General features: G+C 31.4%; 2 protein-coding genes and 1 non-coding gene across 3 annotated transcripts in view; 2 read left to right on the top strand and 1 right to left on the bottom strand.

Moving 5' to 3' along the window:
- Window positions 1-25,085, bottom strand: part of LOC146529314 (monocarboxylate transporter 10-like) — an 87,460-nt gene that overhangs the window by 39,346 nt on the left and 23,029 nt on the right. The gene's annotated exons all lie outside the window — the stretch shown is intronic.
- Window positions 2,049-2,120, top strand: TRNAG-UCC (transfer RNA glycine (anticodon UCC)). Its single transcript has one exon. It is a non-coding gene; the product is annotated as a tRNA-Gly (tRNA).
- LOC146529316 (uncharacterized) lies at window positions 19,725-20,785 on the top strand. The gene has a single exon (XM_085202005.1). The coding sequence runs from the start codon at window positions 20,031-20,033 to the stop codon at window positions 20,778-20,780; it is 750 nt and encodes a 249-aa protein (XP_085058131.1). The 5' UTR covers window positions 19,725-20,030; the 3' UTR covers window positions 20,781-20,785.

Here is a 25,085-nt window from a genome sequence, read left to right on the forward strand (position 1 = left end):
GATAATGTGAAAATTAATTAAACCCTAATGCAACCCGCATTTTTGTAGTTTCAATAAGGATTTTCCAATTGTTTTACACAGCAAGGATTTTTTAGTAGTTACCGTAATTTTAAATCTGTGCTACTAATCTTTTCAAGTACTTATTAAAATATATTTAAATGACTATTTTTAGATAGTTAAATGACTATTTTTAAACGGAAGAAATAATAAACAAAAACCTACCTACTAATAACTACTACAAAAAATGTGAAACCAAATATATCGCGCTTAAATAATACATTCAACTCCAATTAGCCAATACGTGCAAATGCATCTAACTAAATCTTCGTTGCTATAGAGGCAGCCGGGTTTTTCTTTTTGAGCTTTTGGTTAATGCTGAAGGGGGTATTCTGTCCCTGATGAAAAGCAAGCACGACGTGGCTACCTGTGAGGAAAATTAAATAGAATGCATGGGCCGGGAATCGAACCCGGGCCGCCCGCGTGGCAGGCGAGCATTCTACCACTGAACCACCGATGCGTGTAAGGCAAGCGGGCACGGCGGACGCATGGCGAGTGGCGAGCCGTTTCGCAGCAAGGATTTTTTTGATATTGTAACAACTTCTAAAGTACTTATTAAAATGAAAATCAGTAAAAGACAGTTTTGGTCTACATTAAATGGCCAACGTAACTAATGTACTTATTTATATGTGGAGAGTAAGGGATAAGTGAAACTTGAGTAACATACAGCTGAGGTGTCAACGGCGGGATGTGTCAACAATTAAATGCGTTTTTCTGTAAAACTATTCGCAATTTCGAAATAGTGTAAACAGCAAATTTTATCTTCGTTTAACGTAAAAAATTAATAAAGTATTTTAAAGGATAAGGATTAATACCATTATGGAAAAATATCCCTTACAATAAAAAATATATTGAAATTATTATTTTTAGACAGAAAAATGATTACTACACGTTATTCTTAAAAGATACGAATATGCTCTCGCGGACTTTTTTGTAGATTTTATTAAGAGGAACAATACTCCAGTACATTTTTTTCATGTAGTACTTACCATTAGAGCAGCGCATGCGCGAAAGTGTCTCAACGGGTAGGACTTTATACACATTTATCGTATTTATGTTAATTTACATAAGAATGTACAAATAATAAACTATATATAAACCTTCTACGAAAAACACCCGACTTAATGGTGAAGACCGCATAAAAATCCGTTGGGTGGTTTAGAAGAAGAAGAGTTAGAAACAACAGACAGACACGAAAAGCGACTTTGTTTTATAAGATATAGGATATGTTAAAATAATAAACTTACTTAAAGATATAAGCTATATTAAATTACTGATATAATTAGGCTTAGAAAATATATTTGAAAACATAAAAAAAGCTTACACGAAGCTTACTTAAGTTAAACTCACATTTTCTATAATGATATATAATTTCTTATTTAGCTTATACATCTGTTTGTCTACTACTCTGTCTACTTAATCGCTTAAGATAAAAGGACAAATGGAGCATAGCTAATTTATTCGACATTTGAGTGATGGAGATTTTGACATTCGCTATAAGACGTCCAGTAGTTTAACTGAAAGCCATTAAGACATTATCGGTCGAAATCTCAGAGAAGCGGATCGTGATTGTAGATACGTTATATTCGTTATTGTTCAGTGGAATGTTTTTAGCCTCAGCCAGGTTTCTTTGACACCGTCCGAACAAGTATAATATGCGTTAATAAAGTATTGGGGTTCTTATAATAAATGACATGTATATGGACGCGATAAGCGAGCGATTTCTGTTTTTAATTTTTTTATATACTGCTTGTTGTGATTGTTAGCTTCTTTAATTGGGGTTCGTTTAAATAATAATTGTGTTATTATTTTAATGTTTTCTCTCTCTCTCTCTTTTTTGTTATACCTTTTAAAATATTATATAGATGACGTATTTGCAATCGACATTTGTATAAACACGCCGGCACAAAGGTACAAATTAACACTATTCTTATATACAGTAGCGTAGAGTTTGTATAAATATTAGTTATTTCTGTAAAAGTTTTACATATGCGTTGGTGGTGTAATGGTCAGCATAGTTGCCTTCCAAGCAGTTGATCCGGGTTCGATTCCCGGCCAACGCATTACTTTTGTATAGTTTTATAGTAAATTAAAAAAATATATACTACAGTTACATTGTAAAATTTTCGTTTTGAATTAAAGTGTTGAAATTTTGTACTCATATTTTTAAGTTTACCTATAGTTCCTTGACTGACTAAAATTCTTGTCTTGTAGGCGTAAGTATAGCTGCTGTGATGGGTTTTGACTTTTTATGTCAATTAAGGACATTAACATAAGCGAAGCTGTGGGCTAAAGTTGTATAACACTACAAATGCATTGATGATATTTCAAGTCTAATTTCTGTCAATATATATTTTAAAAATTTGGGTTTTTTTTCTAAAATGCTGAGAAATTTATAATGTAATATAAAGACTGTAATCCTTTTAAGGATTGAAAGCTTGCTTTACTTTCACTTATAACACTTCCATAAAAATATAGAATGAGAATGTTCGTTACATTGAATGGCGACAAAAAACATTCCTTGTTTGGATATATTTAAAAATCCATTGAAAAAGTAATGTTGTCATAATAAATATAATAAACATGTTTTATTGAAAACCATACCATATTGGGAGAGATTATAAAAGGTGATCAATTGTACCTTAGCGTTGTGGAGGGGAAGCGACCGATTATTGTATATAGGTATGTGGGGTTCAAATATTTTGTGCAGTTTTCCACAGGAAGAACTTCCTAACCATATTGGCATTTTTAGACCTGCAGAAGGTCTTTCCCGTGGGCCAACAATTATGAAAATTGACACGATATGAGAACTTACAATACAAATAAATTTTAAAAATATGATATCAGTGCAGCACAGATTATAATCATATTCATTGTAGTTTTACTTAAAAATATAAATTTGATAAAGTTTGTAAATTGATCTCTTTATCAAGCCAATGCAGGTTTTACGGATATATGCGTTCTAAGAACGTGAACAGTGTTACGGAAAACGCTCATAATCTTATTTCTACAACTTTTCTTATTAAAAGTTTGTATTCGAAATCGAAAACCGAACGAAATGGAGCCAATCTATGAATTTCATCCGCTGGTGCTCTCGTTGTATTGATATTTTATTTTCACAAAACTTTACTGCGTGCTTTACTTTAATAAACGTTGCATTTTAAACTTATTCAAAATGCGAATACCCAACACAATGTACCCATAACACATAATTAATAATTTAATAAATAATTTTCAATATCCTTAATATTTTCTTTCATATTATTGATTTTCAATAAAATATAAAAGAACAAGGTTTTTCTTATACGACTATAGTGAACAAAAATGAAAATATTATTATAAGACTCCGTACAGTGGGCGTAATTCACATTGTCCCTTATATAGAAGATATAATTCTGTTCGGCTGTCGTACATAGTTTTATAGCAATCATTAAAGTTTAAATGAATTAAGGTTGATAGTTTCGATCTTGTTATTAAAGTGGTATATTAAATTTATATTCTCTTAATAAGAATAGCTTCAAAAGAAGCTTTGGTCGGATGCCAAAGGCTTCATAAACAATCATTCGGTTTTGTTCATTAATAATTCCATTGTTGTAACGTCAATTACTTACAGCTTATCTTCAGACAGTAAGACTGCTTTACAGTTCACTATTTACATTCATAACATGTGTGTTTGATATGAATCTGATAATGACCTCAAATTTATTATTAATACAATTGAAACAATTCTATTAATAATAAATTTGTATGTATATTGTTTATTATAGAATTGCCTTTATTACGCACTTTAGAATAAATTATAATAGCATTATTATATAGTTAAAAGTAATTACAAGCCGTAATTGTTCTGTAAAATTGCTTTAATAATTCATTTCTTAAAAAATTAGAACAAAGAAAGTAGCAACAGTTATGTTTTATTAAGTAGAAATGTTTAATCTCTTTTATCCTGTAATTAAATTTATAAAACATAATAAAATAATGAAAAGTTCGAGCTTGTGTGCAAAAAACCGGTAGCTGATAAATGTCGACTGCAGTAAAAAATAATTATTTCGGAGTGCATAATATGTTGGTTATTTAAGGAGTAAATTGCGGGAGCGTTTTCAGTTTAATGGCGCCCGAATTGAATTTAAACGTTCCTGCCAAAATATCTCTTATCGACCACCGGAGTGCACTTCGTAATTATTAATGATGTTTCAGTATTACTTTCACTGAGGTATAAGGATCGAGACAGGTGCAGCATGGATAAGTGACATACATATATATTAGTTAAACATATTAGATTTAATATAATCTATCACTCATCTATCTCACAAATGTCAAGTAAATAAATATTTACAAAGAACTTGTTTTCTTGTTGATTGATGAACCTTATTTCGTTAGACATCCAATCGAATTAGCTGTAAAGTATTAAAATATTGGTCTAAGAATTAATGATTTCGTATATATTCAAGATTCCTCGTATCACAGATGTCAAAATTTGTCAACAACATTAACAAATAGCACTAACTGCGTCCCCATTTTCGCCATGTAATAGAAACGAGCGGAGCCATTAGGACAAACTGCGTACAGTGGATTAAAGAACAGAATAAATGCTTATTATATTTTAGTCTTTATATTAATGTAGGTAAAAGCTACAAACGTGCGAACTATTTGGCTCTGCGTACAGCAAAAATATCTTTTTGGCCATCTCATTGAAGGGAATGAAAGGATGGTAATCTAGAAAGGAGTTCAGTGAACCCATAAGTCGTAAATCTGGAATGTAAACATAGTGACGTTATTACATGTGTTTTGATGACATCAGAGTATTACGACTTCCTTTATTTCAACAGTAAAGTATAGCCTAGGAGGCCAGACACACTGTATTCTGTCAGAAAAAGGTTTCGATTTTCAGAAGAAGCTCGAAGTCGGAACTATTTCTATTCATATTACATGTCAAATAGAACAAATAATACCGTAGTTGTGTAACCTCGTTCCTCGTTCTCGTGACTTAGCTGAGAAATATGAATATTTTAAACAATGCTCTACAATTTTCGCATGGATTTTCCAACGTAACAAAAGAATGTGATTCTTGTTATATCTTTATGTTTTGGCTAAAAACATTACCTACTGGTTAACAATATATATATTTACAGTTAAACTATAAGAAATAAGACCCAAATTTCTTATTATAATAATTGATTAGTGTTAGTGCCTTGTGTTAATGTGAAATTAAGGTTTTTGTACTTAATGTGTAATTAAGTGCACGTGTTCGTATTAACATATTACATCCTACAGGAAAAAATATTTTCTTCTTAACCTCTACATTAATCTTACTTCAGTGTGGATTTGTCGTGTGCGAATGTGCACAAAATATACTGTTCTGAACTGTAGTAATAATTTCAAATACTTATATTATCTTATGTAATAGAATTAAAAACATATATATTTGTTGTTTTTTTTTCACTTATTTCCATTTATTCCATTTATTTCACTTGCCATCTCACTTTGTAAAGCTTAAAAAAATTGTAAATCGCAAGGCCGCGCTCCATCTATTCAGATCGAGGTTTTGGTGCTTTTCAATGCAGAATGACAAAAACCTGAGTGGTACTGGTATATATGCAATGCATATTATATTTATTTAAATGTATATAAATGAGGCTACAAATCAGTTTCCAACATGTTAAAATTAAAATGCTTATCACACGAAGTCGGTGCGAACAAGAAAAATAATGACGCCATAAAGTTACCTGTTAATTTATCAGCGAGTGACATCTACTGAATTATCTCGTCGCCTCGCATGCGATGCCTGACATCCGACACCTGACCAAAATTGTTTATTTGCAACTTTGTTTTATATAAAAAAAAAGATTCCCTCCTCCTTTTTTGAAGTCGGTGAATGACAACACGAAGCATTAATTTAGATGACTACGTCGAGTCGATTACTGAAACTCATTACTCCTCGTAACGAATGGGTGCACTTTGAAAGAAACAAGACACGTTTATATGCTTCAGCTTTTACGAGCTTGTAAAATTGGTGAATAATTCGAAATTCTTAGAGTATGTCGCGTGATAAGGATTATGTTGCTTTTATTTATTTTTTTATTCTTTTCCAGTAGAATCTGGGCTTAACCTGATTTATTTTATTAACCATTTTTTTATTTTCAACATATTTTTATTAATTTTATGGTATACCATGGTATATGGTATAAGCACAAAATACTTAAATGTTGCATATTAGAAAATACAATATAGCAACAATAACAAATATTTTAAATTAGGTTCGCGCTGTATACCATACTCAAGATTGTAGGCAGAAGGTTTATTAAAAATTATAAATAAATAAAATTAATTACAGGCTTATAAAAAATATTCAATAGGAGACACAATTGTATTCTATATATATTGGTCTTTAATTCGTTCTACTTTCTCTTTTAAATAATGTAGGTCTGAATATAATTAAAATTGTTCAGAAAATGTTTTCCAGACATTTTGCTGTTGGGGTCCCATTTATAGACAATAGATCGACACGCCATTCTAATGTCTTTCGTAAACAATGCTACGTTTGGTCAAATAAATTATGAATAAAACGTTTGAATTATCTTTCTAGAGGCCAGTCGTGGCGCAGGAGAATACGCGCGGCAAGTTGTGGGTTCGATTCCCATTCGAGGAAATTATATATTTAATATTTTCATTTCTTCATTCTAGTGTAGAGACAAAGTATGGCGTTCAGTTCCGCTGCTCAGCAAGTAATGTTTCCAGAATTCGGCGGAAGGTGGGGAATAGATGTGTGTTAATGGGAACGGAATTTCTTAACACTCGCTTGCCAGGTTCCTTCCCTGCTATGTGCGGGATAAAAAAAAGAAAATATTATAAAAAATAATAAGTATATCGTCTGTACCATCATAAACAATTGTTGTAGAAGTCAGTAAACGATTGATTGGTGTTATAACACGAAAAACGAAGAAAATAATCGTAATGCCCTTAAACAACAGAGTGATCTATCACTAGCTTATCTTTCTCTGTCTGCCTGTCTCTGTCTATCCTGCAGAAGTTATACAAGAGGTACTACAGAGGTAGTACATTTTAATTATATAAACTAAAATAATATGTATTATATAATACATATTTATATATTGTAGAGCCAAAAATCTCAGAGTTGATATAGTGGACTATAGACGTAGGAGGTGATTTTGAAATAACCAAAAAGAAAATTTACATATTTGCGTTAAAGTGGCAGCAACAACAGATTATGTTAAAAGAAGCAAAAGCTCGTTATATGCTGACAGAGTAAAAACTCGTAAGAAAATATATTAAAAACAGAGAAGCGGTCGTCGGCCCCACACGCGCAACCAGCGCGTATTAGATAAATAGCCAGCGAAATAATAAATCAGGGTAAAGGGGTGGAATCTTGAATGAAATTGAATTGGAATTTTTAAGATAACTGGCCGAGTGCGAAGGTATTGGTGGTGTGACCGAGCTTGGCGCTAACGACAACTATCTGTGTAGAGTTCGCTTGTATTGTCTTGTTTACGAATAGAATTGTTTGATTTTTATGTAAGAAGTTGTGTAAAGCGAGGTTGAAGCACTTGTGAACAGGAAGCCATTTCTCAGCGGTGATTACGGGTCAATGCGCTTTGTTTTTATAAAGGTTTTATTTTTACTTTGTTTTCTACATTCATAGGTAAAAGTTATAAGTTGGGCCCAGTCCTGCCACGCGACACGCTAAATGGGGAGCAGAGTCCTAAGGTTCAAAGTTCCCAGGTTCCCTCTGCCTACTGTGATAGCTATGTGCAGGATAGTGAATCTAAAGAAAAGAAAGTAAGAGTTAACTTTTTTCTTTTCTTTTTCTTTTATTGTAGATAGGCAAGCATTTGTCCGCTATCTCACCTGGTGGTAAGCGACGATGCGAACGATGGTGGAGCATGCTTACCTAGATAATGCCTATCTTTCCTATCCTATCTTTCTTTGAAAATGGCCAAGTTGTATTTATCGGGGAACAGTTCAGCAGGCAGGAAGTTTCACTCTTAAAGTACATGTTAGAGTACCTACTCTACTTTTTTCAGCTTAATGCGGAAATTGACGAATCCTAACCACCACCTCCCACATCATCACCTCTGGTGACGAGACAAAGCTTTCAATTTTAAATTAAACCATTATAATAATAAATTTAACTATAGCTACTAACAATTTTTACAGGAAAAGGCAAGTATACCGACAACCCCATAACGTTGCTCCGTAGTTGTTATCTTAAGACATTATATCTGACAGATAGCGTTAGTTGTACTAACTTCTCTCATGTTCAGATTAATGTTCTCCCTGATAGCCGACTTATTCAATGATTATGTGGGGTTTCTTGGGGGTTATTGGAAAAATATGACCGTCTAATGAATTTAGGTCATTTATGAAGCAAATAAGAAGTTTAAGAGATAAATATATCTACTAGGTACTGCTTACAAGAATATGAATAATTTCAAGTAGTCTTACAAAGTTGTAATATTTAATGGCCCGTAGTCATATTATTTGTGCTGAATCATATTCAATACAACTATAACTGTACAAATAAAAATAAAGTCTGTGACAATGACAGCTTATACATTAATAACTTTCATAACGTCACCGCGTATTTTTTAATTGAAATAAACATTTTTGTTCGATAATATAATATGTAGATTGTAGATATAGTCTTCAAGGCGTTTCGAGAAATTGTGCTTTGCATTTCTGTGAGTGATACTAGAAGTAGAGCCAGAAAAAATATCTTAAAACTATATTATTATATTTTTTTTTATCAGCTTCACACTGTATCCCGCACACGTCAGGGTATGCAGAGGGAACTTAGTGTTTAGACACTCTGTGTCGACTTTCCTCCGAATTTTTGAAGGCATCGCGTGTTGAGTGGCCGAATTCAACACCGCGTTTTGCCTTGGCACCTGAGCGAAGAAATGAAAATATAAAATATTTCATTACACGATCTTAGTCTGTTGTGTTGGTTTCCTTAATAATCAATTGTTCCGTTATATCAAAAAAAAAAATCGTTGTGACTCCAATTGTTTTTCATTGTTTTACTGCTTGGGTTTGTACAGTGATCGTGTTAACTAACTATTACATTTTTAATAAATGAAACAAAAAAATAAATATTAAAATTTATTTAACTGAAGTGCGCGTCTCGGGTCGGTAGATAAAAAGCCATATTGAAAATAAATATAGCGCCATCTATTGGATTAAGTAAATACCATTACGTAGCTGAAAGTGTTATAAATTGTAGATAGTTGGATTTAATTAGTTCCAAAGACGAAGAACAGATGGCGCTGCACACAAATGTTTTTTAATTAAAATGTACTTTTCTTAAATGTAATTGGAAAAGAATATTGAGGGAAAAGTTCAAAGTCAACCAACATCAACCGTCTATTTTATAAGATAAGGGGATAAAAGTTTAAAGTTTTAAATTTTTTTGCTATTTATGTTTGCTTACCAAAATTCAGATTTGCAGCGTGTAAATTGGCGAAAGCCTCATACAAACTTTCCCTCTCATTTAAAAGGGTAGAGGGGTAAAAAATTAATTTCATTAACTTACATAAAAAGGAAGTGCACTAAGAATTTTAATGATTATCAGTCAGTGACTGACTGGCTAGTCAGTAAGGGAATAAAAAGATTTTTTATATTATTGACATCATGTCCACCAAATTTGTTTATCTGGTATAACAGATAAACAAAATGTGTATAATATTCTAACCCCAAGTTATGAGAATTCAAAGAAACGACACAGTGTTTCATAATGTAAAACAATTGAAACACTATAGTACCTATAATTTGTAGTAGGTATTATATAGTTTTGTTCTACTTTAGCAATCATCTCAAACAAAAGGCGTTGATAGGTACATTATAAGTTTAAAATACAGATTTACATAAAATAATTTAAGCGAATCATTAACGACGAGTACCTATTCGTAATTTTGAACATTTACGAAACTAATGAGACATCCATTTGCGTTAGAAAGGTTCTAAATGGTTTTTCTTCTCATCTAACAAATAAATAGAGCTGTATTGCAAAATTTTATGAAAATAACTGCTTTTTAATGCTTCCAATGAAAGTGTTTATATATTTTATTCGCAACTTTCATGTATTTATAAATGGTTTAGCGTCGGCTGTGCGTAGACTCGGACATAGGTTCAGAATATTCTATTAAATAAGTATTATATAATTCGTTCAAATTAATATTTAATTTTGTTAAGTGGTATATAAAAAGTTTCTAATTAACCTCATTAAGAGATTTTATCGTAGAAAATTATTATCAAAGGCACCGTTACCTCAAGGTCATGATTAAATAAAAATTAATGTTGTATATCGAGTGTCATAGTCAAAATTAAATTGTAGAGATAGTTTGCAATATACTAAAATTAACAATAAAATAGATTTATCAAAATAATTATTAATACTAGTTATTTCTCCGAACTTCGACGGCTATTCTTAGAAATTTACAATCTCAAACCAGACTGGAGTACATAGTTTCAAAACGTGCCGGCAAAAGAGCTGTGAAGAGGCATGGCAGAGGGTGAAGCTCTTGCTCGAATATAAACTTGTATTACACATAAAAACTATTAAAAACGTATATTCGTTTACTTACGTATAAGCCTATGTAGGTAGGCCGAATCGCATTTAACCGGTTTTTTATGCTAAGTTACTTTATATTTTTAAATGTATGTATTCAAAAACTGAAAATATATATTTTTTTATACGATTTTCTACTATTTACTTTATGAAATCTAGTGCAGATATTGAACATTTTATTAAAAATAGGTATCATTGTCATAAATATATACGAAACATTAATTTCAAAATAAACGTAAAAAGCTTACAGGACGTGTCGCTATATTTTCGTGCTCTAACGCGTTTGACATAGAGTTACTACAGCCTATATTTATTTTTACTACCGTAAAATACTTTTTTCCCGTTTTTTACCTATTTTTATTTAATATTAGTTGTTTCTCACAACTTCGCTTGATTTTCTTAGAAATTTAATATATTATATCCAGTTAGGCATCAACACTTGCCATCGAATATTAGATCCAAAGATATAAAGTCAAAGTCAAAGTCAAAATATCTTTATTCCATAAAAATGCTTAACATTTACTTGGACATGTAAATCTTTGCTTCCAGCATGTGGACGTCCTTATAGCTATGTTACTGAATACATATACATATTTTGAATTGGTTGAACAATGGTTGACTTTTCGATTTCTTCTCCAGGTAAAGAAAAGAAAACGATTTAGATTATTTTCAAAATATAGTATGAATTTTAGTTTTAGCCGTAGCCCACATGTATCACAAGCATGAGCATAAAAATGAAAGGTATATGGTATATGGCATCGAATACTAGGAGCGCAATTCTGATTTGTAATAGAAAGATGATATACTTTTTTTTATGAATCGATCTTTTGACACCTTGATAAAATCTTATTGGACCATATATAAGCCAGAAATAAGCATTACTGTGAGAATTTTTATTTTTCTTATTGTTAAGAATAAAAAAAAAACACATACTACAATATTTTTTCTAAAAAACGGTAATACCATACAAATTTATTGCTCAACTATTATAACTGAAATGTAAAAACCAAATATATTTTCATGTTTAATCTGTCGACGATTCTCTTAAGTATTTCCAAATAACACGTTATCCCAAATTACAGATGTTCACGCAATTTTGGAATATGAAATGAAATGTATCGTAAAAATAAAGGTCGTTTCGACATACGAGCAGGTGTGAAGACGTTCAATGCGTTTTTACTGGGTATTTCCTCTGGGGGTCACTATGTTACAGAGAATATTATTTAGGAATTTTGTTTTATTTCTTTTCTTTTGTTGTACTTAATTGAAAAATATTAGATATGTGTATATGTTTGATATAAATCTATCACTTTTCAATTTCTCATTTGTTATTTGGTGTTTCTGTTTTGTAAATATTTTTTAAACATTATTTCTCTTATTTTTTTTATATTATGCACAGAGGAATTAAGAAATTATAATCTTGTATAGCCATAAAGTATCTAAATTACTTGCTATCACTTATATGTTAAAAACTAGTCAAGTGCGAGGCGGACTTGCCACCGAGGGTTCCGTACCAATTTCAGAATTAGAGGATCAATGGAAAGTGCAACTTATAAAAGTTGACACGTTTGAGTTTGCCGGTGTATGTATTATTTAGCATGAAATGATCTACAATAAAAAAATTGTAATAGTTCTGTCTGTAATATAAATATAAATTTCCATTTATCAGATTTTTTTCTTTTATTTGCAGGCTGTCAATTCTCACCGAATTTTATAATTGTAAGTCTACGGGAAATACTCTAGTAGTTTTGATTACGCTGCGAAATTTATACAAAATGCAACAAAATCAATGCATACATACTCGTAGGCTTTAATTGTGGTGAAGCTGGATCTTTCTGTGCTCCAAGGAATCGTATTTGATACTAATTACAACTTGATACCTGAACGCGATCTCGAGATAGATGTATAAACGAAAACGAAATAAACGGGTGCAAAGTGATCCTAGAAGGGTTCCATATATTCCTATGGAGATACGGAACCCTAAAAATTAACATTTATTCGAGTACTGAGTATTGTTTTTTGGTCTTCCGGATAAAAACAATACATTCATCATGTTCTAGGTCGAATTTTAATTATATCAAGATAGCATCTTGGGTGTACTCTGCTACCCCATATTACAGTTACATTTTCATTTCATTTCAGTTATATTTCCAGTTACCTATATACAATTTAAAGTCTAGACTATATTATTTATGATCGCCATGAATTTAAATAACATATTTTGAAAGATATAAAAAAATTAATTTAAATTCACTTTACGAGAAATATAATATTAGCCCGTACAGTTTCTGCAAACACTTTTAACGCAATCTTTGTATAGCGTACCTATTCCGTAAATATATACCTACGATATAATAACTTTATGCAAATTTTTATTTAAGAGACTATTCAAAGAGATATTCTTAATATTGAAATATACGATAACTAGAAGTTTGTCTTGGGAATGCTTAAGAAAACGGTTAAGTGCGAAAAAAAATGTGCGTTTTAATTTAATCAGTTCCTCGTTTAACAAAATTGTAATATAATAAAAATACTATAAAGCTTTATACATACAACTGTGTATGTTATTATTTTTTCATATTCTTGGCATGATTAACTGTAACAATTTAAATTTAGATATTTTTCTTATGTTATTTTATATGATAATTTTAGGATGATTAAGAATAAGCGGACGAATTAATAAAAAAATTATAAAATCACAAAAAAATATTTTGAACTATCATCGTATTATGTATGTATCTCACATACAACCATCACACTTACATTGATCATAAGTATGTATGTAAATTATAATATATACCAGGACAAAGAGTGTTTATAAATAGTAAATAAATAAAATAAAGATATCTTTAGAAATCGCATATATCTTCAAAATAAAGAAGAGTGATTTAAAATATTTTATTCTAATGGTTCTCAATAAATGAGTTAACAGTTCACTTGACTTAAGCTAGAACAGCTCAAGATCTGAAGGTCATATGTCTTTTGTGGCTTAGTACATAAATGATGCTGAATGGTCAGTAAACAGACGTGGGGTTTTGTTTGTGAAACGACCGCAGCTTTTGAGTGGTAATTTATAGTGGTTTCAAGGGATATACGAGTATCGGGGATCGGCCGTAAATATTAACCTTGTAGCTTATGGATATATTATTTTCACATCAGTCCCATTCGAGCCTTTCGTTATATGAATATCAATTTGTGTGCCATACTTGTTTTATTTTTCTTTGACAAATTGAAAAAAAAATTGAAAACAACAAGTGTTTAAAAGTTCTTTTTAATTATATTGATTTTAAATGTGAGAGGCCAGTAGGCGAGGTGTGACTGTAAACACGATTGGTTGTGGGTTCGATCCCCACTTGAGAAATTGAAATATTTATTTAAATTGATATTCTCATTTCTTCGCTCTGGTGTCGAGGTAACGCCGCGTTGACTTCCACCACTCAACACGCAATGCTTCCAGAATTTGGCGGAAAGTGTGTCTTAACACTAGGTACCCTCTGCCTACCTGTTTTATTCGTTTATTTTTTTAATTTTATGTCATAAAGAAAATTGAAAATTTATTAAATTTAGTTTTGGTAGCAAAAGATATTTAGGACTTTCTTTGTTAATCTGAACTTAAAAATAAATTTGGATAGATGCCAAATAAGAAGTACTAAAAGTTTACTACAAGATAAACAGCGAGGTTTTCAGGGGAGGAAACCTCCTATTCAATCAATGTGTTGGTAGACTAACGGATAAATCTATATATATAAAATCGAAAGGTCACTCACTCATCACGAAATCTCAGAAACTACAAGTGCTAGGAAGCTGAAATTTTGCATAGGAGTTACTTATAGGAGGTAGGTGCTCGCTAAGACGGGAATTTGTAATATTCGACTTTTAAGGGGTTGTTTTTGGGGTTGAAAATTTGTATGAAACTTGTTTACTAATGACATTTGTCTTTGTCATTCGTTACTAAATGCTAGGAGTCTCAAATTTTGGATAGACGTCACTAGGACGTAGCCATGGAGACAGAAATTAATAATAACATAGTTCACGCGGGTGTAACCGCGAGCGGGCCGCTAGTTTATAATAAACTTGGCTAAGTCTAAACGTGTAGGCTAAAGTTGAAACTAGTTAGTTTCAGTGATTACTGTAAACACTCGTAGAAATCAATTTATTAAAGCAAATATTTAGACGTTTTGATTTTAAGAGAATATAATCATACTAATATTTGTTATCTTCATAAACATATATTTCCCAAAAAAGTATTCCAATAAGTTCCCAACTAAGAGTTATTAATAATATAAAATTATTATCTATCCTTAGGTATTACATTTAATAACAACATATGTTTAGACTAGATATTTATAAACTGGAATTAATTACTTTAATTATTCCTACAACTAATTTAATTACTAAAGAAAATTCGTAAAATAATTTGAAACTCAATCAAATATTGAATAGAGATAGCGGCCCATTAGTATTTGCTGAATCACGTGCCATTACCAAATATTAGAGCTGTGAGTTAATCGCCGGATCATCCATCAATGTGCCCAGCCCGCAGACCAGTCATTGCCTCTACAAGCATGAAACGATCAATGGTAACAAAATTATACATTTCATATTTTTTAAACAGTTTCTCGCGGCATCCCCCACAAAGCAGAGGAGACAGAGGGAACTTATTGTTAAGCCACCCCGTTTCACATTTTCCACCAAATTTTTGGAGGCATTGCGTGTTTAAGGCGGAATTCAACGCCGAGCTTTTACGTTAGTGCTAGAGCGAAGAAATTAACATATTAATAACTAATGATTCTTTCTCCCGAGTGGAGGGTGTTTCAATATCACGTTTTGAAACATTAACAGGTAACATACATATTTTATTAATTACAATAACATAAATATTTTAATAATTAATTTGTTAAATTTTCTATTTTGCATCGTAACATTATAATAGATTATAATTAATACTTTACATTAGCTCACCATGAATAAACATAAGAGGATGTAAAATTTAAATGGGTTAGAAGGCTCTACGTAATAAATTTTACGACAAAATTCTCGAAACAACGTGAGGCTTTTAAAAGAGCTGAAGCGTTCCGTTCATAATTTGATATTTTTTTATTAAATTAGAGCCTACAAAATATTTCCCTAATCGCTTCAAGCTAGCGTTTCGACATTATTACTAAATAATATTTTTTTTCTTTCACGAATTCAATTGTGTGATATAATCCATACCTATATTATAAATTCGAAAGTAACTCTGTCTGTCTGTCTTTTACGTAATCAGAGCCAAGCCGCTAATTTAATTGTGATAAAATACTCATATAGAGATACTTGAGCGTCTCGAGATGAACATAGGATACTTTTTTCTTCTCATATTTGTAATATTTTCGATATATACCAATATATTAAAATACTTATTAATTTGACACGCAATTTATTCCGCCATGTTAATAACAACCGTAACTATGCGACCGTTGCTAAGCAACGATTTGCAGAGTTTATTGTTGGAAAACGTCACTCAAAATGAGCTTGCTTAACGCATCTCTCTATTGAAAACTGAAAATAATTTTATAAATATATTTAATAAATATTCGTATAGTTCAAGCGGGCGTAGCCGCGTTCGGGTCCACTGGTTTATATATAATGTCGTATTGCTTCCTCGATACCAGATACAGAGCTCATTTAAATAGAACAATATGAAAGTTACAAACAATTCTTCAATGTTCTTTAGAAACTTGAGAATTTTGTTTTACTGTAAAACAAAAGTTAGGTGGAATTTATACGCTTTAAAAGTTTGCCTTCGTACCCGCAGTGCTTAGTATTTAACACTACATTTTTTTAGTTTAAACTGTAGTGTCCTATGCAATTTAATTATAATGAATACTTGAAAATTTTAATTTGAATATTTAAATTCGTTTTGTACAAGCTTGAAGATAATAAATTATTAAGAGGTCTCATATCGTTTGGCTATTCCACCTTTATTTTGGTAAATAAAATTTAAGAGTTTTATTTTATTTTAATGAAAATAAAAGAAAATTTTGAATTTTTACATTAATAATATTTCCACATTTTATGTTTCTTGAATGACACTTAATAAATAATATTTCTTATATAAACGTAACATGTAGACCTGTTTTCTCGAAAAGCGATATATGTCAGAATGAAAAACCTTTTTACTAATAAATAATATGAAAAAAGGCTAGTTACTTATTTACACCAAATTATGAATCTATGTTATTATATATCTTGAACGGGATCAAATCAAGTCGGCTTCATCAGCGCCTCTTTCTATCGAGATAGAGGAATGGGATCATTCATATCTTGCTATTAAATCGAATAAGTCATTTTATTTCCGTTGATCTATGTTATCCAAGAACGAAGATGTCCTTTTAGAAGTTTATTGTTAAGGTTAAATCATTTTTATATAGAAATGTAAATGAGGCCATGTTTATAAGTATATAACATAAATCTTATAATATAGTTTCTAATAGGTATATAGAATTATGTTTTCCTCGGTTCTTTTTGCCCAAAGTTTTGAGATTTGAATTTTGAACAAGAGAAAATGACAAAAGTCGTATGATACCTATACTATTTACAAAATTTGTAAAATATCTAAATTATATTTCAAAATGTTGTATCTGACACGCCGTCACCCGCTGTCTATCTATCTTTAATTCATGTCTATCTATCTTTAATTTACACAAGGGTTTGAATCGTGCAAGAAGATGTAAAACAAACACAAAACAATTACAAAATCGGAAAATCAACTACAATTTAGTTTAAGGCAATCTTAATTTCAGCATCCGAGCGAACTATTTACTTGAAACTCAATAAATAATTGTGTGAATCTCTTGTATCATTTTTTTATTCAGCTTCATGCTGTATCTCGAAGCGGGGTAGGCAGAAGGAGTCCAGTATTGAAACACTCCGCTTCTCGCTTTACGCCGCTTTCGTAAGCTTTGCGCGCCGCGTTCTGCCTTGATACAAGAGAGAAATTTCCTCGAGCAAGAATCGAACAAACAACCTGGTGCGTTTACATTCACACTGGCTGACTGTTTGGCGTCTTGTATCAAATAATTAACAAATATAGCAACTTACTGTCGGCGTATTTACTGAATATTTATGTTGTTACATTGCACATATTATAATAGAGTCTAAAAATACCAACGCCTGACAAGTTATATTATGAAGGGTGTCACGAGTGTGCCAATAAGATCGCGTTTTAGATAGCAATGTACCTAGATGTGATATCAAGTCACTGTAAAGTTAATATGTTTTTGATGTTCAATGGATTTTACTTAGTGTTATAAAGTAAAATATGATTTACTATCTTGTCTTTTATATGGTTCATTTATAAATGCATTAAAATTGTGAAACGCGCTGAAGGACCACATGAAGGTATATGGAACCTTCGGTCATGGAAATCTACAACTTGAGTTGTTGTTTTGAGTTTAAAGCGCGTCCTCGAATTCTGTCACTTAACTTGCAATGCCTCCAGAATTCGGCGGAAAGTGAGGAACGGAAGTGTCACTAACACTTAGTTCCCAGGTTCCGTTATATGCGGGATACAGCTTTTAGCAGCTTGAAGCTACTAAAAGATTAAAAGACTATTAATAAATAGATAAAGATATACTTATATCTAGAAATAAGTATACCAGTATACTATAATATATGACAACAATCGCTTATATTGTGAATCGACTTAATCGAATAATTATTGGTAACATCAATTTAATGAAAAAACGTTGACGACAAAATGCAATTGGACCTACATTTTACCTTAACGAAATTTCAGTTAAAGAGAACCCAATATAGGACACAATCCGCCATACACTCATCAAGTTGAGTGCTAGTTGGTTATATTTATTATAACCTACATGTTTCCATTTCGCAGTCAAAATAACTCTTATGAATCGTATGTCATTAGGCTGACACAACAGGGAAATCTCAATTTGCAATACACTGTAGGCTGTTTATCAAGAATGTTAGATAATATTTTTTTTTGCGTTTAAAATACTGAGGATAGTGTCTTGACAATAGGCTCTCCTTGCGTGAAGGTGCAAACTAAATAAATAAAATAGTGAATATTTTGGCACAGTCCTACTATATCTGTTACAAAATAATATTATTCTGAGATTTTATTTGGTAAGGTTACATACAAGCGAAATTGACTTTCATTATCTGACAATCAATGCATTAAATTTAAAATAATCGTAAAATCGAATTTCCCGTCGAACAATCCGTAATATACGATTTTTATATTATTCAAAAAGGTAAATCTACATATTAAATGAAAAACAAAATTAAAATTACTTTATGTGTAGTTTCAAAGGTATCCTTAATTATTTTTCATAATAAATATTTTAGGAAAATGTTAGAAGATATAATAATTAACGGCAAGGTAATCGACGATATTGTTACAAACAAAGAGGGATTTTAGGATTACAAGGGTATTTCATACATTGATTTAGAAGGAAGGGACAAAGATTTTTTGATATTAATCTAAAGGAATAAATTATGTGCCTGTAACATGATAATAATATCTCGTATGTTACAAATTATAAGACAATACTTATTAGAAGTAACCAATTTTTTTCCGAGTTTAGAGTTAAAGGAAAAAAATGATATCAAATCTGCAAAAAGTACAAAATAAATTATAAAAAAAAAATCTCATAGGAATAAATAAATATAAAATATCAATTACTATACTAAAATTATATTTCACAGTAACTAGAAAGTAATAAGAATTTAAGCACATATAAAATATTAAACGCCTCACGTTTTTAATATTTGACCAAAAAGCATCATATTGAGCGTCGTTTGATTTATTTCTTCAATATGATTTTCAATATATTTTCACAGATAAAAAACGTCACAAACTTTTTCGACGACTGGCACGGCAATGTACTTACAACATCTAAAAAGTTGAAGCTTACGCGGTAATTTTGAAATGGTGGGATGCTTATTTAAATTCTAAACTACGAGTAAATCACTGTTTAAAGCGCCCGATAACAACAGTTAGTTAACGCAAAATATTTGGTTAAATATTTAACGAATACTACTATGAATATGATTTATGATTTATTGATTATGATTTTCCGTTTCCGGTCGTCGAAGTGTCAACAAGTCTGTGCTGCTCGAAACCAAAAAACACTAATTAAAATATTATATAAAGTTACACTTGGGGAACTACAGTGCTAAAAACATTAATACAACAGAAGAAATAATTCTGGAATATTTTCAAGATTAACGAAGCAAACACCAAAAATCATTGAGGTAAAATTTACAACAACATTCAATTGTTCGGAATCTAACGTCAGACGGCTACTTTGACAACTACCTTCACAAAATAAATATTTTCTACCAATCTACATTTACGTTCCGTTCCTCGCATTATTATAATAACATGGATCAACAATTCCAATTATTATTCGATAATATGAAGATAGAAATGCAGAAACAGTCAATGGAACTAAAAGAGACTCTTACGAAGAATTTAATGAACCATATAGATAAAAAATTATCTCCTATAATTGAAGAAAATGAAAAATTAAAACAATCAGTTTCAACCTTGAAGAGTGAGATTGAGTACTTAAAAAAAGAAAAGAAAAGTAATAACATGGTTATCTATGGTTTAGAGGAGAGTGAAAATTCGACAACAAAGCTTTTGGATATAGTTAAAGATATTTTCAAAAAAGATTTAAATATATCTGTAGCAGAAAATGAAGTGAATAGACTATACCGTTTAGGAAGAAACAAAACTGAGGGCAAACATAGACCTGTATTACTTTCATTAATAAATGGGTGGAAGAAAGACCATATTATGAAGAATAAAAAAAGTTTAAAGGGAATCTATATATCAGAAGACTATTCTAAAGAAATGATGGAAAAGAGAAAGTCTTTACTACCACAACTAATAGAAGAGAAAAAAAAGGGGAACATTGCTTTTTTGAAAAATGATAAGCTGATAGTCAAAGGACCTAGTACCGACAAAAGGAAAAGAGAAATATCTACTTCACCACAATTAAGGCCGACAACTAAACCTAAAAAGCAACAGACAATAACTTCTATTAAAACTAACAGGACAAACGCCTACGATTTGATGAGAACTCGATCAAGCTCCCTTACTGACATCCACCCACACAAAAATCAATAGCAATTAACAACCGGTAAACGGACTATCCAACTAAATTATGAAAACCAAACAAAAGAACTAACACAATCTTCCCCAAGCCGACTGGTCCTCGTGGGGAAAAGAGACCACAACCCTCCAACTAACCACAAAAGAAAAAATGAAAAAAATCACAAAAAATCTAAAATCTACGTTGCAGCCGTCAATGTTCTTACACTAAAAAATGACGAAAATCTTACAGAACTTACATATGCGTTAGAAAAAATCAAATGGGACATCGTAGGCTTGAGCGAAGTAAGGCGAATGGGAGAGAGAATTATTTCTCATCCAGATTTCCTTCTATACCACATAGGTACAACTCCAGGGCATTACGGGGTAGGTTTCATTGTAAAAAAACATCTTTCAAATTATGTGGAGAGTTTTGTAGGAATATCAGAGCGCATCGCATTAATGAACATTAAGCTTCCGGGATATAAAGACTGTTGGTCCCTCATACAAGTATACTCACCCACAGAACAATCCGATACAAAATCAATAGACTTATTTTACCAAGAATTAAATAAAACAATCCAAAACCATGCCCACAAAAACCTTGTTGTACTGGGGGATTTTAATGCCCAGATTGGAGAACGACAAGCAGAAGAAGACATAGTCTTGGGACCTTTTTTATATAGGAAAAAAAAAGAAGCAGAAACGGAGAGAAACTTGTAAACTTTGCATTGGAAAATGGTTTGAAAATATTAAACACAATGTTCAAGAAGAAAGAAAGCAAGATGTGGACCTGGATATCCCCAGATGGAAAGACAAAAAATGAAATAGATTTCATAATGACTAATAAAAGCAAATACTTTTCAAATATGAAAGTCATAAATAATCTGAATTTCAATACCAACCATCGAATGATTCGAACTGAACTGCTGACCACTCCACCAAAAAACTCAAGACCAAAAATGAATATGCTAAATATGAAACTTACGAAACACCAAACAGAACAGATAGGAAATTCCTTAAATTCAGAACTTTTGATTTATGATAAAGAGGCATCAAACATGGAAATGCAAGAAAAATACAATTGGCTGGAAGCTAAAATTAAAACATCCATTCAATTAATGATTAATAAAAAAGACCTATCTAACAAGTGGATATCTGCCAAAACTACTAATCTCCTCAATGAAAGAAGGGACATTATAAATAGAAAAAACACTAACGATAGTAGAAAGAAAATAACAATAATCAGCAAAAAAATTAAAGAAAGTATCAGAAAAGACAGAACTCAAAGAAGAACAGAAACAATACAGAGACACATTTTACAGACAGGAGGATTAAAAAAGGCATACAAGGAGCTAACTAACACAAGGGACTGGATAGTACAGATGAAAGGCAAAAACACATCGAAAGAGAATAGAAGACAAGGAATTTTAGAAATTGCCACATCATATTATAAAGAATTATACGTAAGCACCACAACCAAAAAAGAAATAGAATTATTAGAAATCTCACCCGTACCCAGTATCATGCGTGAAGAAATAGAATTCGCAATAGAATCCCAAAAAGATAATAAAGCTCCAGGTCCCGATGGAATAAGCAACGAAATACTTAAACAAGTGAAAGGAACGATAACGCCTATTCTTAAAGAAATCTTTAACGACATTATGAACACAGAAACGACTCCATATCAATGGTCAAAATCCAATATAATCCTACTGTACAAAAAGGGAGACCAGTTCGATATTGGTAACTATCGGCCCATAAGTTTGATGTCAAACCTTTATAAAATATTTGCAAAGGTAATACTCAAACGAATAGAAAAAAAACTTGACGAACAACAGCCAAAAGAACAGGCAGGTTTTAGAAGAGACTTCTCAGTACTCGATCATATCCAAGTTGTTAGGCAAATCATCGAGAAGTATGCGGAATATCAACTTATATATTACTTAGCATTTATTGATTATAGCAAGGCATTCGACTCATTAATACACTCCAACATTTGGGAGGCGTTGAAAGAACAGGGAATTGAACAAAAATATATAAGATTGATCAGAAATGTATACAAAAATAGCTCTGCGTGTATTTCACTAGAAAAGAAAGGAGATTCGTTTCAGATACAAAAAGGAGTAAGGCAAGGAGATCCTCTCTCTCCAAAGCTTTTCTCTGCTGTTTTGGAAATGATCTTTAGGAAACTTGAGTGGGACAATCTAGGCCTAAACATAGATGGCCGCAATCTAACACACTTAAGATTTGCCGATGATATTGTGTTATTTGCGAAAACACCAGAAGACCTAAACAGAATGTTAAATGATTTAGCATCTGAGAGTGAGAAAGTAGGATTAAAATTGAATTCTGAAAAAACAAAAGCAATGACTAATGGATACAAAAGCAGCATAAATGTAGGAGAGTCACAAATTAGTTATGTTGAGGAATATATATACCTTGGACAGCTGATATCACCCACAGAAAACATAAATAAAGAAATCGAAAGAAGGATAGCAAGCAGTTGGCGAAGGTACTGGGGCCTAAAGGAAGTAATGAAGGACAAAAATTTCCATATAGCAACAAAAAGCAAATTATTCAATGTCTGCATCTTGCCAATATTAACATATGGAAGCCAAACGTGGACTATAACAAGAAACGTAATCAACAAAGTTGCTAATTGCCAAAGAGCAATGGAAAGAAGCATGCTTGGAGTAAAGAGGAAAGACAGAATAAGGAGCATAAACATTAGGAGTAAGTCAAAGGTACAAGACGTAACATTAAAAATAAAAAGATTAAAATGGAAGTGGTCGGGACATATAATTAGAGGAAACGAAAAGTGGACTAAAACAGTAACACAATGGTACCCAAGGGACGGCAAAAGGAAGAGAGGTAAACAACATAAAAGATGGGACGATGATATTAGGCAGGTCGCAGGCACAACATGGAGCAGAGTAGCTAAAGATAGAATAGAATGGAGTAGGTTGGAGGAGGCCTTTGCTAACTGGCAAACGGACTTACAGAAAATGAAAAAGGATCAAATATACGAATAATTTTAATAAATATTATATTGTATTAGTATTTATATTGTAGTAGTAAAACAACTAGTTAATTGTATATTCTGTTATATCCGAATAAAAGGCTTAATTATTTTATTTACTATGAATATAACGATATTTAAATATGGAAGCCTTTATAAATTTTAACAACCATTTGTATGTGTATTTTGACAGTCCAACCATATTCTTGTTTACGGGGCTGACATGGCGTACGCAGAGTTGTTATTCAACGGTTTCTCCTATACATCGTTATTTTATGTTTTCGATGAAATATATGCATATTGACGTTGGTATTGTTTAGATATAGTGCGTGGTAGAATAAGGCAGTAGAATATCCCTTATATCAAATATCCCTTATATTTGAAAATAGTACATAAAAAAAATCAGTATGCGATATGCAACTTTAACCTAGTGTTAAGACACTCCGTTCCGACGATTTCTGGAGAGTCTTTCTGGATTTCTCCGTTTTGAATATCGAAACTCAACGCCACGCTTTATCTCGACACCAGAGAGAAGAAATGAATATCTTAAAAATATAATCTCCTCGAATGGGAATTGAACCCACAGCCTATCGAATGGCTTCTAGATTAATACATTTCATATCTAATAATACATTTCATTTCTATCAACCCGGTATAGCTTTAATTAGTCAGAGCCTCCGGCTGAAGCATCCAAGGCTTAGGATTCATAATGAACTCCATACTCATTTGATAAATCTTCTTAATAGTAAAAATGTAAGGTAAATATTTGTGAGACTGGATATCTCTATTTGTGGTTTTAAAATGCATTGCTACATTTTCTCTTCAACTAAGTTAATACGTCAGTTCTGGGTTTTGTATACCAGTACATATGCAATGTTACACACATTTTCATTTATGTGATACCATGTTATATTCTGTTATAAAGAAGGCTTAGATTGATTCAACGCTATTTGAAAAATATTTTAATGGAAAATTGCCTAAATATAATTAAGATGCACAGCGTGGGACTGTAAACGCTACTGGTTGTGGGTTCGTTTCTTATTGAGAAAATTAAATGTTTAGTATTTTCATTTCTTCGCTCTAATGTATGATGGAATCCACAACCTGTCGCGCTTACAGTTTTGTTCTCCTGCGCCACGACTGACCTCTGTCAATGATATTATAAAAATTTACATTTAATATCCTAAAAAACTTTACTTGATATTTTGTTGACCAAACATGGTCATATTATAAAATATGGAGATATATAAATGTATAATACAACATTCATTTTAATTTTACATGAGCAACATGTAAAATTAAAATGTACCTTGCTTTCA

This window comes from Heliconius melpomene, chromosome 18, assembly GCF_056956725.1.
Source record: "Heliconius melpomene rosina isolate 202511_hmr_F chromosome 18, ASM5695672v1, whole genome shotgun sequence".
Taxonomy (NCBI): Eukaryota; Metazoa; Arthropoda; class Insecta; order Lepidoptera; family Nymphalidae; genus Heliconius; species Heliconius melpomene.

Excerpts from the sequence above, each read along its gene's own strand:
- LOC146529316 (XM_085202005.1), top strand. The coding sequence starts at position 20,031 with ATGGATCAACAATTCCAATTATTATTCGATAATATGAAGATAGAAATG.